Source organism: Geotrypetes seraphini, chromosome 1 (genome assembly GCF_902459505.1).
Source record: "Geotrypetes seraphini chromosome 1, aGeoSer1.1, whole genome shotgun sequence".
In the NCBI taxonomy this organism is placed as follows: Eukaryota; Metazoa; Chordata; class Amphibia; order Gymnophiona; family Dermophiidae; genus Geotrypetes; species Geotrypetes seraphini.
Genome location: NC_047084.1, coordinates 541510025 through 541527008, shown reverse-complemented (window position 1 = coordinate 541527008; position 16984 = coordinate 541510025). Strand labels below are relative to the sequence as shown.

General features: G+C 45.9%; 1 protein-coding gene across 1 annotated transcript in view; it reads right to left on the bottom strand.

The window, feature by feature from the left end:
• FBXL17 (F-box and leucine rich repeat protein 17) overlaps nucleotides 1–9590 on the bottom strand; it is a 623577-nt gene extending 613987 nt beyond the window's left edge. Inside the window, exons 1-2 of the mRNA XM_033929147.1 lie at nucleotides 8862–9590; nucleotides 3658–3780 (exon numbers count right to left, since the gene is read on the bottom strand). Of these exons, the coding sequence (XP_033785038.1) occupies nucleotides 3658–3780; nucleotides 8862–9167 (429 nt within the window). The 5' untranslated portion in view covers nucleotides 9168–9590. The remainder of the gene's footprint in view (nucleotides 1–3657; nucleotides 3781–8861) is intronic.
• Nucleotides 9591–16984: the final 7394 nt, after the last annotated feature.

Below are 16984 nucleotides of genomic sequence, written 5' to 3'. Positions count from 1 at the left end.
GCCGGCCCGGTCTGGCTGGCCTGTGCGGGTGAGGTGCGCTGAATCTTTTTTAAAATGTGGTGTCCTCCTGCTGGATCGGGGGGGCGGAGCAGGGCTCCCACGCCGGCCCGGTCTGGCTGGCCTGTGCGGGTGAGGTGCGCTGAATCTTTTTTAAAATGTGGTGTCCTCCTGCTGGATCGGGGGGGCGGAGCAGGGCTCCCACGCCGGCCCGGTCTGGCTGGCCTGTGCGGGTGAGGTGCGCTGAATCTTTTTTAAATGTGGTGTCCTCCTGCTGGATCGGGGGGGCGGAGCAGGGCTCCCACGCCGGCCCGGTCTGGCTGGCCTGTGCGGGTGAGGTGCGCTGAATCTTTTTTTTTAAATGTGGTGTCCTCCTGCTGGATCGGGGGGGCGGAGCAGGGCTCCCACGCCGGCCCGGTCTGGCTGGCCTGTGCGGGTGAGGTGCGCTGAATCTTTTTTTTTAAATGTGGTGTCCTCCTGCTGGATCGGGGGGGCGGAGCAGGGCTCCCACGCCGGCCCGGTCTGGCTGGCCTGTGCGGGTGAGGTGCGCTGAATCTTTTTTTTTTAAATGTGGTGTCCTCCTGCTGGATCGGGGGGGCGGAGCAGGGCTCCCACGCTGGCCCGGTCTGGCTGGCCTGTGCGGGTGAGGTGCGCTGAATCTTTTTTAAAATGTGGTGTCCTCCTGCTGGATCGGGGGGGCGGAGCAGGGCTCCCACGCCGGCCCGGTCTGGCTGGCCTGTGCGGGTGAGGTGCGCTGAATCTTTTTTAAAATGTGGTGTCCTCCTGCTGGATCGGGGGGGCGGAGCAGGGCTCCCACGCCGGCCCGGTCTGGCTGGCCTGTGCGGGTGAGGTGCGCTGAATCTTTTTTAAATGTGGTGTCCTCCTGCTGGATCGGGGGGGCGGAGCAGGGCTCCCACGCCGGCCCGGTCTGGCTGGCCTGTGCGGGTGAGGTGCGCTGAATCTTTTTTTTTAAATGTGGTGTCCTCCTGCTGGATCGGGGGGGCGGAGCAGGGCTCCCACGCCGGCCCGGTCTGGCTGGCCTGTGCGGGTGAGGTGCGCTGAATCTTTTTTTTTAAATGTGGTGTCCTCCTGCTGGATCGGGGGGGCGGAGCAGGGCTCCCACGCCGGCCCGGTCTGGCTGGCCTGTGCGGGTGAGGTGCGCTGAATCTTTTTTTTTTTAATGTGGTGTCCTCCTGCTGGATCGGGGGGGCGGAGCAGGGCTCCCACGCCGGCCCGGTCTGGCTAGCCTGTGCGGGTGAGGTGCGCTGAATCTTTTTTAAAATGTGGTGTCCTCCTGCTGGATCGGGGGGGGCGGAGCAGGGCTCCCACGCCGGCCCGGTCTGGCTGGCCTGTTCGGGTGAGGTGCGCTGAATCTTTTTTTTTAAATGTGGTGTCCTCCTGCTGGATCGGGGGGGCGGAGCAGGGCTCCCACGCCGGCCCGGTCTGACTATATCACTCCTCTTCTGCGAGAAGCACACTGGTTACCCTTTTCACATTGCACCACATATAAAATCCTACTGCTGGCTTTTAAAATCATACATACTTTCACCAGCTTTTCTTGATAAACTTATCATTCCTACTCTTCTCCACGGACCCTCAGATCAGCTGACCAGAACTTATTGACCGTCCCCCCAATCAAGGAACTTTATTACAATAGAAACACTAATTTCTTTGTTATTCTTTGGAATGCCATGCCATCTCATCTTCGCCAAGAAAATTTTCTTGATAAATTCAAAACTAAACTAAAAACTTTTTTATTCCAAGACGCATACCATAGCGTTTGACAAGTCCCCTTTCCAACAGCGCTTCAGTATACAAAAATAACTGCTTTTAAGAAGCAACCCCCCTCTCCTGGTGTATTTCCCCCCCTTCCCCTCATTTATTTTTATTTTATATAATGATGTAATTACAAACTTTCCCATCTCCCTCTCACTCAAACTTACGTACGTCAATGTATTTGTCTATTCCATGTCCAACCTTTTCTTTTTACCCCCATTCTTAAATTTATTTTTAACGTTTTTAGTTTTGTAAACTGGCCAGATATATGATGACGGTCGGTATATTAAAATGTAAATAAACTTGGAACTTGGAAACTTGGTTCCATCTGCTTAATCATTTTGGTCACTCTTCTTTGAAAAAACTTAACTAGTACTGCCATAGAGCCTCTGCCACCATGAACCTGCTTTGCAAAGCAATGGGCTCATCTGAGATTTGAACCTAGGACCTTTCGCATCCAAAGCCATTGTCAAGTTATGCGTCTCCCATGTATCCTAGTGCCCCTTTGGCTTTAGCCAACATCTTATACCTTCAAATTAATCTCTCTCTCTCTCTTAGTATGTCATCCACTATCATGTACTATTCTTTCATATTTTCAAACCCCAAAGGCATCATTTTGCAAATCTTTGTTATTAATTTTAGCTGTAATCACTTTTCAATTTTTCCTAGATCATTTCTCATTTTGTTACATCCCTCTAAGTATGCACTATATTACAGATCTCTGTGTCTTTTGCAAAAAGGTAAACTTTTCCTTCTGATTCCTCCACAATATTGCTCACATGAATATTGAACAGAACCAGCTTTAGAATCAATTTCTGATGCACTCCTGGGACATAAACTGGGGGGTTTATATTCAAGTGCCCTGCCTTGCACCCAGCCCTCCTTTTCTCCCTCCTTCCTTTCCTTCCTACACAACCCCAGATGCCCACTGCAGGCCTGCCTGAAGTCCTAGTGGCCCATTGGTGAGCCAGGATAAGGAGTAATCCTTACCGTGTCCTGTTCCAACTGACTCTAAATCACCCTGCCTCCTTGACTCCTCTAGACCTTGCCTTTAACGCCCTGGTGGTCTAGTTGAGAAGCGGGGTAGGAGCAATCTTCCTATACTGCTGCCTCGTGACAGCGATGATCAAAAATGCCTGCCACAAGTTCCCGTGGTCTTGCGAGATTGCTGCGAGAACTCACAGCAGGCATTATTGATCATAGCTCTCACGGGAGAGGAGCACAGGAAGATCACTTCTGCCCTGCCTCACCACTAGATCACCAGGGCTTTAAAAGGTAAGGTCTACATGGTTCAGAGAAGCAGGAGGGAGGCGGAGTGGTTTAGAGTCAGCCGAAACAGAACACAGGAATGATTACTCCTGTCCCGGCTCACCACTGGACCACCAGGGCTTCAGGCAGGCCTGCGGAAAGCCTGTAACAGGTCCAGGCGGGAGGGGGGGGGAGAGGCGCAGATCAGAAGACTCAAATATAAACAGAGACCCCCCATTTTGGGGCCTTTTTTATGGCCCCAAAATTTCAATTTATATTTGAGTATATATGGTACTCTCCTAACAAAGATTAGCTCCCCATTGTATAGTTCTTTCCCATCTTAACAGATTTGGTGCTTCTGAAGTTCAGAACTTTGACTTTTTAATCATCCCTTTCTGCTTTGGTTCTTATATTAACTTAAGTAAATGTTATAGCAAGAGAAAACTATAACTGAAAGAAGCTCATCTGTGACATACACCTACATCCATCACCCCAAATCAGATTAACCATCATCCCCTATCCCTTTGTCTCTTATTACTAAAGCATCTTTTTTTCTACCTGCTCAGTTAATTCTTTCTTACCTGAGCCCCAGATGATGCTTAATAGTGACATTAAAATAATGTTGCTGAAAAATACCTGCTGACGACAACTTAGATCCACTTGCTTCCAAAACTGGAAATCTAAACAGAGGTCTCGCCAGTATTTGCAGACTAGGGATGCCGAAAGAAGGCGTTCATTCAAAGATAAATTAGAAAATATCTGTAAAATAAAAATCACTGATTAAAGCACCGATGAGAAAAGATTTTTAAAAGTTCAAACTTGCACAATGAAAATAAAGTCATTATTCATTGCAATATATTCAACACTTATTTATTACTAGTAGTTATTTCCGTGTCCTGCAAACTTTTTGAAGCTGGCACACTAAACTCGGGGCTGCGGCTGGAAGGCATCCGAAAATGAGTGGACTTCGACACAGTGACATCATGCACATGCTTGATGTCATCATGTCGGCATCCACACATGCGTGGAGGCCTCTAGACAGGGCCCTGAGCCTGCTATTTCTACACCGGTGGGGGGGGAGTGCTGGAGAAGGAGAGGTGTGGAGAGGAGGAAAGGCACCAGCGAGGAAGAGAGGTGCTGGCTGACTGCCAACAGGACGTGCCTCTCGCTGCGAGAGGCGCATCCTATAAGCTGTCAGCCGGCGCCTCTCCTCGCCAGCGTCTCGTGGCACTCCCGGAATCTCGCCATGGCACACAATTTGCAATACATTTATTTATTTCTATACTGTCTTCCTGGTTGTCCTTACTTCAGCCCACAAGTTTCTTGTTTTTTCCTATGACACAAAAAAACTGCAAACTTGCTGGACTAAGTGTAGAGCCCTACACATTGTTTAATTTGTTTTTTTACCAAACTTTTCAAACCACCTTCATATACTGCTACCTGCACCAGAACATCTGCTGGATAATATCTATAAGGAGATACAGTGAAAAAGTAAAATTTAGTTTAGCTGGAACACACATACCTTGTTCAAAGAATGTCTATAATGCTATTTACACAACTTCAAACAACGCCCTCACAATGCTGATTACCTGGAACAATGCAATTGAACACACAAGCCCCACTACGCTATCGCAACACAACAGCTGCAAAGACCTCCCCTTGGTTCATGGTCACCTTAAAAGCAGAAAAACAAACCTGCTGCAAACTCAAGAGGAAATGACAAAAAAGTAATTTACCTGAACACAAAATTGCATGGAGGGCTGCGATCAACAAATATAAATACAGCATACCCGAGGCCAAAAAAGCCCATTATGCTCAAGAAATTAAAAATGACAACTTAAATATAAAAAAAACTATTTCACATGCTACGCACCATCACTACGCCCACCCTGATTTAGGTCTGTCAGAAAAGATCTCTCAACCTAATGCCCAGACTCTTGCTGATCACTTCCTTAATAAGATAAAGATCGTACAACAAGAAGTCGAGATTGCTTCCATCACAACAGCCCCAGTTCACTTACCACCACAGGCCACTCCTGACCCCTATGCTGCTGACCAAATCTGGAGAAACATTTATACCACTAGAAAATTCCAACACAGATAAACTCCTAAAGAAACACTCCCCATGCAGCAGCATCCTTGATAAATACCCCAGCTGGTTATTAGCCAACGCCTCGAACCACATTATTGCCTGGCTTACTCACCTTCTGAACGATTTACTACACCAAGGTCAACTCCCACCCCAAATGGATCAGATTGCACTCACCCCTATTCCCAAGGCCTCAAACGCTGACCTAACAAATCCTATGCATTACAAGCATATAACTGGCATCCCAATACTCATCAAACTTTTAAGGTTCCTTTTACTAAGCCGCGTTAGGGCTTTAACACGCGGAATAGCGCGCGCTAGATCTTAACACCAGCATTGAGCTGGCGTTAGTTCTAGCCGCGTAGCGCGGGTTTAGCGTGTGCTAAAATGCTGCATGCGCTAAAAACGCTAACGCGCCTTAGTAAAAAGAGCCCTTAGTGTGTGCTAACTGATTTAGCATGCGAAATGCTAACGTGTCCATAGAATATAATGGGTGCGTTAACATTTAGCGCACGCTAAATCGGCTAGCATGCCTTACTAAAAGAGTGGGATAGTTGGCATTTTGACAAGCAATTATTGGCATCAGTTTAGAATCAGTTAAAGGTTACATACGAAAGTCGAAAAGGGGCTCAGAAATGAGCAGGAGATCGGGGTCTTTCTTTTAAATTACACTTGTATTAGGGTCTTCGTGACTAAATTTAGGCATAGGCATTTGTACCATGTTTTTGCTGATGCAAATGGCCATGCCTAAATTTAATCCTGTTTCTTGGGCGAAAGCGCTGTTCTGTAAGCCATGCCAAACTTTAAGCATGGCTTTTAGAATAGTGCTTTTTTAGGCAACATATATAGAATTTAGCCCATAAGGTCATGGAAAACAATAATTTGAAATGTATAGGTTAGAAGTTTTAAATTATTCCTCAAATATTTTATTGAAAATTGACCAGATAGCTTTCACATGAAAGCAACTGATATTACTGCACTTAAGTATATTTTGGTCCATAAATTTGCTCCTGAGGTTGATACCTTAATTACTCATTTGTTGTCATACCGAGTTTTGATGTTCAATTGACAGTAGTGGGAACTAAAAAGTCTTCCTCTAGTCCAATGGTAGGCAATTCCGGTCCTCGAGAGCCGGAGCTAGGTTAGGTTTTCAGGATATCCACAATGAATGTGTTTGAGATGGATTTGCAGGCACTGCCTCCTTGAGATGCAAATCTATCTCATGCAAATTTATTGTGGATATCCTGAAAACCTGACCTGGCTCCGGCTCTCGAGAACCGGAATTGCCTACCCCTGCTCTAGTCCACAGAAGAGGTGTGCCACAGGCAGGATCAGTGCCAGTTTCTCCAATCAGCTCTGCAGAAACCACCTGTGGTGATTCCTGGAAAGAGAACTAACACCATCGAGTTGGTCATCATAGAGATTTCACACAGTAATAATCTTTGGTCACAGCCAACCTGAGCTGAACTGAACCAGTGAAGTAGAGGTGAGAGTTTGTGATTTGGATGTTAATTCTCTTGTTTGAAATTCTGTACCGTATATCCAGCATGTATTTATTTATTTCTAAAATTTATATCCTGCCTAGGCATATGTTGTATCCCTATCTTTAATGTAACAGTTGTCTCAATACTCATGTCAAAATGAGCCTACCTTATATAAGGAAAGTGTAAACACAAGCAATAGAAAAGAGAAATTAGCATAGCAGAAGAAAACAAAAAGATTGGCATTCAAGAAGTGCAAATGGATCTTGAAAAAGAAATCTCAAAAGGGCCTGAAAAAAATCAGAACAGCATATGTGCATGTAAAATTTGGAAAAAAAAATTCTAATGAGGTAAAACAAGGTAATATAGAGGCTCATTTTCAAAACATAGACACACAAAGTTCTATAGAAACCTTTGGTACTTTGTGTGTCTAAGTGCTCTGAAAATGAGCCCCAAAGACGTTCAGGTATTTTAGTGAAAGAAAGAACACCAAAGATGGAACTGTAAGATTACGAGCACAAGCCTTAAAATGTGTAAAGGGTCATGAGGAAAAAGCAGAAATGTCAAATACTTATTTCACTGAAGAAGGGCATGGAGAAGGACCAATGTTGTTTGGCAAACGTACTCAAAGGAATGAGTAAATTCCACACCATGTACAGAGGACAGAACAGATAAAAGCGTAAAACTTAGTGTGGTCAAAGCCATGTGATTGTCTGGGATGCACCCAAAAAATACTGAAGCTCAGAGAAGGTGAGTACTTATAGGGTCTGTTCAACAGATTCTTCAAGACATATATTTCTTGTCATTGGAGAGGGGTGGATTTACTTCATAAAAGTAGTAGGAAAGAGGAGGGTGAAAACTAGAAGCCTCTTAGTCAAACTATAATGTTGGTAAAACTAATGACTTTATTGAAGGAAAAGATAGATGCTTCACTATCTTCAGGGTCCCAGGTAGCCTGGTTTTAACTGAGGGAAATTATGTCTAACAAGATGAACAGAGGACTAGTGTGAGCTGGATTGTGATTTACTTGAATTTCAGCTAAATGGTTCACAATGTCCCACATATGAAGTTTATAAATAAACTGAGCAGCTGAGGATGGATGATTAGAAAGAAGTTTAATGACAAACAACAAAGGGTAGTGGTAAATGGCATAAACTCTGAATAGAAAAAGATTATGGAGTACTTCATGACATTTGTGTTCAAAGTTCTTGTGAGTGAAATAGCAGAAGAGCTAAATTGAAAAGTTTGCTTTTTGTAAATTGCACAAAAATCTTGACACCCTAGAGGCCATAGTTCAAACACAGTAAGGAGAGACTAGAGCTAGTAAAGAGGTAAACAATCAAAACTGCATTACCTAAATGTTTATAGGATAATCTCTTCCAATTCTTAAAATCTGAGCCCTATTGTGCTTTCTGTTTAGGAGCTATATTGTGTCAAATATTTGCCTGTGCATTTCATCAACTTTGTGGTCCCTCAGTAATACACCAAAGCATGCACCAATGATTTGAGTGATATGTTTGGATTTAGCACTTAATGTTGTACTAAAAATATGACTTTTAGCTTAGTTGAGCAACTATCCTTTCCACAACCTAATTCAAAAGTTAACATGTTTTCACTATCTTCCATGGAATGAAAAAAGTGGGGCCAATGAGGCCTCTAACTTTGGAAGAAGTTGAGATACTGCTCTAAGTTTTTTGCACATATTCATTGCATGCCCTATTGTACTTCCCCCTCCCCCCCAAAAAAAAATCATCTTCTGAAATGGTCAAGAGGGGATGCCTAGACCACTTGACAAGGGATGGCCCTGCTCTGAATTGACTCCCCAGTCATTAGTAGCAGTATAGAAGTTTTCGATAAAGAATCCGCCTGAAGCTGCTCTAATTTCATTTAAAAAAAAACTTTCAGAAAGATTACGTTCATAAGAGAAAGCATAACTATTTTAAGCTAGTCAAGCAGGTAACAAAAGTAGCGGAATAAAAACATGACTTAAGACTTTTCTCTGGCCTTTACTTCCAGGTACTGTATTTCAGCTGCAGAACTAGCACATTACACGCATACATTTTGACGTGTTTTCAATGAAGGGACGGAAATTAACGTTACACGATCGCAAACTGTACAATTCTAAGGGACACCTCCTCCTCCTCTCCATTACTGTTCACCCAGTGAAATGTTTTCAGCCTGTCACTCTGGTGGGCTTCCACGTGGGAGGGAGAACAGAGAAGACGCACCCCCTCCCCTAGCGTCCAGGTAGAAGGGAGGGTGGGACTCACCTTGAGCAGTATGGAAGGGGGGAGCTGGTGGATATGGAGGCTGTCGGGGGGCGGCAGCAGCGGCTCCTCGGGGCAGGACGGGGACGGCGGTGGCCCGCTCTCAGTCTGGGCTGGGGGTGTGCCCGGAGCCGGCGGCGGAGGAGGAGGGGGCAACTGGAGGTGCTGCTGCTCTTGTTCGGGTCCCTGCGGGTCCCCGCGCTCCCTGCTGGCCGTGGCGGGCTCCGGGCTGCTCGTGCCGGGGGCGCAGCGGGGCTGTTTCCAGGGCGCGCAGGGCTGCAGCCCGCCGCACTTGCGTTTGCACACCATGCGCGCGACCTGGGGAGCCGGGCCGGCCGGCTGCTTTGCGTGTGGAGAGCAGCGAGTCTGAGGCGCCGTCTCGGAAGCCCCCTCGCGCTGCTCTCCCGGCTCTTCGCTGCCAGGGCTCGGGCTCGGGGCGGGTTTCCGCTTCTAGCAGGAAGTTGTGAGAGGGAGCGAGGAGGCGGCCTGGCCTCAGAGCTGGGGCCTGTGTAGAGCGAGCGAGCGGCGCAGGCGAAAGGGCGATCCGTTTTTGAGCCGGGGCAGGGGTATCGGCTCTGCTTGTGGGCTGAGGATTGTTACAGAGGGTGGGGAGCGGGATAATGCCGGAGCGGGGACTCCTCCCCCGAGCTGACCTCCGCCAGCCTCAAGCAGTTTGTTGTCTGTAGCGAGGGAGAAGATGATGCTCTCTCCCCCTCGACTAAGGCCAGGGAAGGAGTACAGTATAGTTGGTTGTCGGGGACTGGGAGTAGGGCAAGGGAATACCTGGAGGGGACCACCTGTATGTCTGTTTGGATGGCGGATGTCTGAGGTAACAGGAACCGTCTGTGTTCGGAATGGGGTGTATATAGTTAACGTGACCATTTCTTTTTTTTTCCTCAAAACGGGACATCTACTAATTTTTAGGTAATAGCATTGTAGATATCTGTCTTTCTTTCTATCTCCCTGCCCCTCCCCCTTTCTATCTTTCTTTCTCTCTGCCCTCTCTCCTTCCCTTTCTTTCTCTCCCTGCCCCCCTTTCTTTCTTTCTCTCTCCCCCACCACCACCACCAATTTATTCCTGCTTCGACACAGCAACAGGCCAGGTGCATGCAGCAACTTTACAAGGGGTGGGCCCACAAGCCTATTCCCCCCCCCCCCCCGAAATCAATTCTGACATCGGAGAGGAAGTTCCAGACCAGCCAGGCAGCGATTGGCTGGCCCAGAACTTCCTCTCTGAAGTCAGAATTGACGTTGGTGGGGGGAAAGGCTTGTGGGCCCACCACTTGTAAAGTCGCATCCCGTTGTCCCCAAGCACAGTGCCTTTTTTTGACATTGTTACAGTGGGTTGCTCTCTTTCTGAAAACGGAACATTTCGGCATTCCAAAGCTGTGCTTGGGGACAACAGGATAAGGTACCTAAAAACGGGATTGTCCCATTCAAAATGGGACATATGGTCACGTTATGTATAGTGCCCAGCACTAAAGGTGCAACACCAGGTCTGAGGTAAGAGCAGTACAGGATTCAGGGAAACATTTTCATTACCCTATCCCTGTGCACATGTATGAAGCATCTGTTTAGGCTGAAACCTGGAGGAGAAGAGAACGCAGCAGACACCTGGCTTACTCTGTTCCCTCCTAGTTGACCTCCTCTATCAGTCAGCATCAGGGGAAGTTCTTAGGCCAGGGCTTCCCAGTTTTTTGTGGCTGAGACTCCATGATTATGGCCAAATGAAACTGCATAATCCCCCTGAAGGTGCAGAATAATGATGCACCAATGGAGGCCATCTAGGTCCTGACCCCAAATATAGATTTTGTGACCCAACTTGGGGTACAAGCCCACTCTGTTTGGGAAGCTCTGCCGTAAGCAAACATGAGCTGCTGCTACTGTGAGGTCATTTTAGTAGGATGACTCTCAACATAGTGGGGCTTAACCCATGGAAACAGAAGGATTTCTCCTTGAACAAGTAGGATAAGGCAGTCATAGGTGATGTCAGTTGCATGACCACACCAGTCCTGACCTCCCTAGAGCCCAGAAAAGTCTGAGACGAGTTGGACAGAGGACTGGTGAAACTGAGGCACTTACCATTGCTGCAGTGGAACTGGATCTTGCAGTCGCAACCAGGTAAGCCAATTCCTTTAAGATGTGACTCCGACTTTGCAGGGCCTATGGTGACATGTGGCTGCATTTTGAGAAGGCTACAACATCATGTTGAGAGCCTAGGCAGCACACACAGACATGGTGAGCATCAGAAAGTGCCATACATGCAGTCCCCTTTAAGAACGAGTTACGTTTTTAAAGCTGTTCTTAAATTGGATTTGTATGTAACTCAGAACTTATAGATTTTAAGATTCTTGCTGCTTACCTTTGCTTCCAGTTGACATAAGAGCCAACTGTCCCTACCAGTGTTTCTCTTAAGGTTCAGCATGCATAACCACACACTGTTCTCAATATGGCCATGCATCATTTCTGAATCTGCGACTGGAGAAATGTAGGAGACTTTGCCAATGGAAATACTGCTCAGTGAAATCAATTGAAGCCATGACTGCATTCTTAAGTACGAGTTGTACCTAAGTCAGGCATCTGTAACTCGGGGACTTCATGTGTTTTTTTCCCACATTAGGGACTTTTTTTTTTTAAAGCCTGAACATTGGGTCCTGTCCTGTGCTTTGTCCTTATGATTGGGTTTCTTTGGGTCAGGTATAGAGTAAGAGCAGAATCCATCAGTACCAGAGAGAACAGATTAGCACATGGGCACTCTGATTGCATGTAACATTAGGGGGACACATTCTTACAGACGTTTCTGGGCTCTAGGAAGTCCAGACTGGTGCCATCAAGCAACTGATGATGGATACTGTATGTGTGGCTGGCTTATTTTGCTATCCATGGAGAACCCCTGTTACAAGTAAATTCCTTTATCGTACCCATTTTCAAAAGACAAATCCAAAAAAATGGCATAAAGTGATACTTGGACATTTTAATTGCTAAAAGTCCAAATCACCATTTACAAAACCTATTTTCTAGATAGTTTTCTGTGCTGTTTGTCAGTAGTTCATCTAAATTTCAAGTGTTTTGAGTGGGACTGGACATTTTGTAAAATGTTTGAATATTCAGAAAAGAAATCATAATTTTTGATCCCTAACTAGGAAATCTCTCTTAAATAAAACTTTTAAGAAAAGTGTTGCATATTTTATTTAAAGCAGTCACTATTCTAGGGATCAGGCTCTAGCTAAGACTGAGTTTTTCAATAGAAGATCATGGTAGACACTCATACTTTCTCCCTCACTCACATCAGTTATATAGTACTACTCTGACTTTAAGCAAAATACCAGAATCAGGACCACTGAATCCTTAATAACAACACAAATATTACTTTAATTCAGCATAACTAATTTCCTCCAATTTTATTATCAAGTGGACACCAGGGAGTCATAGGGGGTTAAAAATGGTGCAGATTTTCACATAGGTGCCCTGTAATAAAGGAGACCAGCACAGAGATTGGCTCCTATAAAATTTAAAATATTTTTGTGTATGAAGTAATTTTAATACTACAGTAGATATGGTATTCCTGTCTGGAAACCTGTAACAGAGGGATTCGCTTGAGTCTGAAAGACAATAAGGGGTTAAAAAAGTGTCGCATTCTAATGAAATTGATGTAGATCACAGTTCTTCAACCGCCGGTCCGCAGGAAATTTTTGCCGGTCCGCACAGGGCCGGCAAGACTGACTGACTTCAACTTCCTGCCGGTCCGCGCAGGGCCGGCAAGATCAACATCCGAAGTCTGCGCTGGGACGGAGAAATCTTGGGGAGCCTCCTACAGTGGCTTTCTCCACTCTCTGCAGCTCTCCTTTACTTCCCAGCGCACCGATTCACGAAGGCAGCCTCAGGGCTTTTGCTGAGTCGCGGCTGCCTCTGATGATGCAACTTCCTCTTTCCTCAGAGGCGGCGCGACCCAACAAAGGACCCGAGGTTGCCTTAGTGAATCGCTGCGCTGGGAAGTAAGAAGAGCTGCTGGGAGGGGAGAAAACCACTATCAGAGTCTGGGAAGCTGCTGGGCAGGGGAAAAAAGGGATAGCTGCTACTGGAGAGGGAGAAGGAGAGATGCTTCTGGGAGGGGAGAAGGGAAAGGAATCTGGGAAGCTGCTGGGCAAGGAAAAAAGGGACAGCTGCTACTGGAGAGGGAGAAGGATAGATGCTGCTGGGCGGGGAGGAGGGAAAGGAATCTGGGAAGCTGCTGGGCAAGGAAAAAAAGGGACAGCTGCTACTGGAGAGGGAGGAGAAGGAGAGATGCTTCTGGGAGGGGAGGAGGGAAAGGAATCTAGGAAGCTGCTGGGCAAGGAAAAAAAGGGACAGCTGCTACTGGAGAGGGAGAAGGAGAGATGCTTCTGGGAAGGGAGGAGGGAAAGGGATCTGGGAAGCTGCTGGGCAAGGAAAAAAAGGGACAGCTGCTACTGGAGAAGGAGAGATGCTTCTGGGAGGAGAGGAGGGAAAGGAATCTAGGAAGCTGCTGGGCAAGGAAAAAAAGGGACAGCTGCTACTGGAGAGGGAGAAGGAGAGATGCTTCTGGGAAGGGAGGAGGGAAAGGGATCTGGGAAGCTGCTGGGCAAGGAAAAAAGGGACAGCTGCTACTGGAGAGGGAGAAGGAGAGATGCTTCTGGGAGGGGAGGAGGGAAAGGAATCTGGGAAGCTGCTGGGCAAGGAAAAAAAGGGACAGCTGCTACTGGAGAGGGAGAAGGAGAAGGAGAGATGCTTCTGGGAAGGGAGGAGGGAAAGGGATCTGGGAAGCTGCTGGGCAAGAAAAAAAAAGGGACAGCTGCTACTGCAGAGTGAGAAGGAGAAGGAGAGATGCTTCTGGGAGGAGAGGAGGGAAAGGAATCTAGGAAGCTGCTGGGCAAGGGAAAAAAAGCGACAGCTGCTACTGGAGAGGGAGAAGGAGAGATGCTGCTAGGAGGGGAGGAAGGGAAGAGAGTTACTGCTGGACAGGAGGAGGAGGGAAGGGAGAATGAAAAAAGGAAGGAAACAGCTGGCAGATAGATTAGAGGAGGGGAAGGGGAGACACATGAGAAAGTAGAGAGATTGATGATAGGAAGGGGTCAGCAGAAAAATAAGCAGAGAGGGACAACGATGATAGATCTGGTGTAGGAGAGATAAAAATGAAGAGCAGTGAAGCTGGAATGAATCATGTAAAAAGGAGAGAGGGGGCACAAGCTGGATGGAAAGGGGAGAGGGGCATAGAAAGAAGACAGATACCATATGGAAGGGGGAGAGGACAGACAGTGGATGGAAGGGGCAGATGCTGGATTGAAGAGACAGAGAGGGCAGACGCTGAAAGGAAGAGTGAAAAGAAGATTGAAAGCAGAAACCAGAGATGACAAAAGGTAGAAAAAAATAATTTTATTTTTATTTTGTGATTAGAATATATCAGATTTGAAATATATATCCTGCTAGAGCTGGTGTTAGACATAACTGGGGACTGCAAAACCCAGGCAGTGCTTCTTTACTTCCAGCTGGCTTAGGGCACTCTCTGATCAGGGGGCAGTTGCCCTAGTTGCACTCCCCTAAAACTATTCCTGTTATGTGTGACTGCAGTATTCTGTTAGCATGATATTTCTGTGTAGCATTCTGTAATAATTTGGCTTGTTCAGTTTTCTTGATAGTAGAGGGGATATATGTGAAGAGGAGGGGAGACAGGGGTTTGTTGATCCTGCTCTGAATTATTTGCATTTGTAAAATGACAATTGTACAGAATATTGTTTCTTCTTATACTTTAATAAAACACATTCAATATAAAATCATAACTGAGGCTTGTATGGATGGGATCAGATGATGTGTGGGGACCGAGCTCGCGGAGATGGGGCGGAAATGGGGTTTTTAAATTTTAGTCCTAGTAGTTTGCCGGTCCACAAAATAATTCTTTTTTTTCTGCCGGTCCACGGGTGTAAAAAGGTTGAAGAACACTGATGTAGATAAACAAGTTTACTGAAAGGAATTAATGTCTAGTGTTTATACTTATCTGGAACTGTTTCTCTTCCTATGCCACAATAGTGAAACCCTGAAAACAGAATGAATAAGCTTTTTAATATTTTTGGTAAGAAAATATATATGAATTCTTACTATCTGAATATTTAACTATAAATATTATAATAAATTTCATTTTAATGTTACATTTCATGGTTATTGTTGAGTTTTACTGGAGAACCCATTTTGTTGCCCTCAACTCGCACCTATTTTATTATCAAGTGTAATACTTAACTTTGCCACCAGGGGGTGTACATTAAACTCACCTCCCTCAGTGTTTCACTGCCACTTGGGAGAGGTGGGCAGATGTTCAGAAACATACCATGCAAGCAGGACTGATTGTAGGCAGTCTAGCTTGTAAGTTGGTTCAGCCTCCAATGCACAAAAGGGTTCTCTGTGGTTTTCACCCATCACAGTAGCAGCCACTGAGAATCCTATGTAAATGCATTATAAGGAGTTCATTAGTATTACTGTGAAATGAGCACTCCGTGTAATGCACAGTAAAGAATGCCCACTTTTTAGTGTGCAAACTTTTCCAGCAGTTTGTCTAGCTTGATACTTGGGACCTAGGTAGGTCATTGTTGGAAACAGGATGCTGGGCTTGATGGACCTTTGGTCTGTTCCAGTATGGCAATTCTTATGTTTTTATGAAGCTAGGAGCATGGTTCTCCTGTCTAAGTGTTTCGGGGGGGGAGAGGCTCTGCAGTATTCCCCCCAGAAAGTTCATGGACATTGTCCTGGCATGCTGTGTGTTACCTAATCTAGAACTAAAACATGGTCTGGCGATCATCATTGACCCAGCGGTGCATAAGGTGGATTTACATGCTGTACACGCCAATGAAATGGATGCCATGAGAGGGAACGAGATCCAAAGACACATATGAGAATATTTCTCTTGTAAGTAAAAGTGTACTCAGGTGGGGTGAATGGGATTGTGGATGAAGATTTTGGCCTATTACATTGAGTTTCTGTTTGGGTTGTGCAAGCTAAGGGGTTTGGGTGAATGATAATATTATCACCTCTGCTAATCACAGTTTCTTTTTATCTTTCCACACAGGATATCTTTTCCTTGGGCTGTGGACTGCTATGCTCAAGTTATTTTATAACGAGTTAATATTGCCTTGGATACCCACTATACAAGTAGAAATAAATGTTTTTACTCACTGTTTGCAATATTTTTATTGCAGTTCTGCTTCTGTCAATATTGCCATATAGCTGGTTATAGTGATACAATAAAGCTTAGAAACATAGAAAAAAGCAGCAGAAAAGGGCTATAGCCCACCAAGTCTGCCCATTCCAAGTATCCCCTCCCCTGAATTTACTCCCTTAAAGATCCCACGTGAGTATCCCATTTTCTCTTAAAATCCGTCACGCTGCTGGCCTTTATCACCTGGAGTGGGAGTCTGTTCCAATGATCCACTACTCTTTCGGTGAAGAAGTACTTCCTGGAGTCGCCATGAAACTTCCCTCCCCTGATTTTCAGCGGATGCCCTCTGGTGGTCGAGGGTCCCATGAGCCAGAAGATATCATCTTCTGACTCGATGCGTCCCGTGATGTACTTGTATGTTTCAATCATATCTCCCTGTTCTCTTCTTTCCTCAAGTGAGTACAGCCGCAATTTTTTTAATCTTTCTTCATACGTGAGATCCTTGAGCCCCAAGACCATCCTGGTGGCCGTTCGCTGAACCGACTCGATCCTCAGCACGTCCTTTCGGTAGTGTGGTCTCCAAAACTGAACACAGTACTCCAAGTGAGGCCTCACCATGGCTCTGTACAACGGCATCATAACTTCAGGTCTCCTGCTGACGAAACCTCTGCGGATACACCCCATCATTTGTCTTGCCCTGGAGGAAGCCTTCTCCACTTGATTGGCAACCTTCATGTCCTCACTAATGATCACCCCTAGGTTGCGTTCCGCCGTGGTCCTAACCAAGGTCTCACCATTTAGTACATAAGTTCTACGCGGGTTTCTCTTACCCAGGTGCATTATCTTGCATTTTTTAGTATTGAAGCCTAGCTGCCAAGTAGTTGACCATTGTTCCAGCAACAGTAGGTCGTGTGTCATATTATCAGGTAATAAGCTTTTGCCTACTATGTTGCAAAGTTTGGCA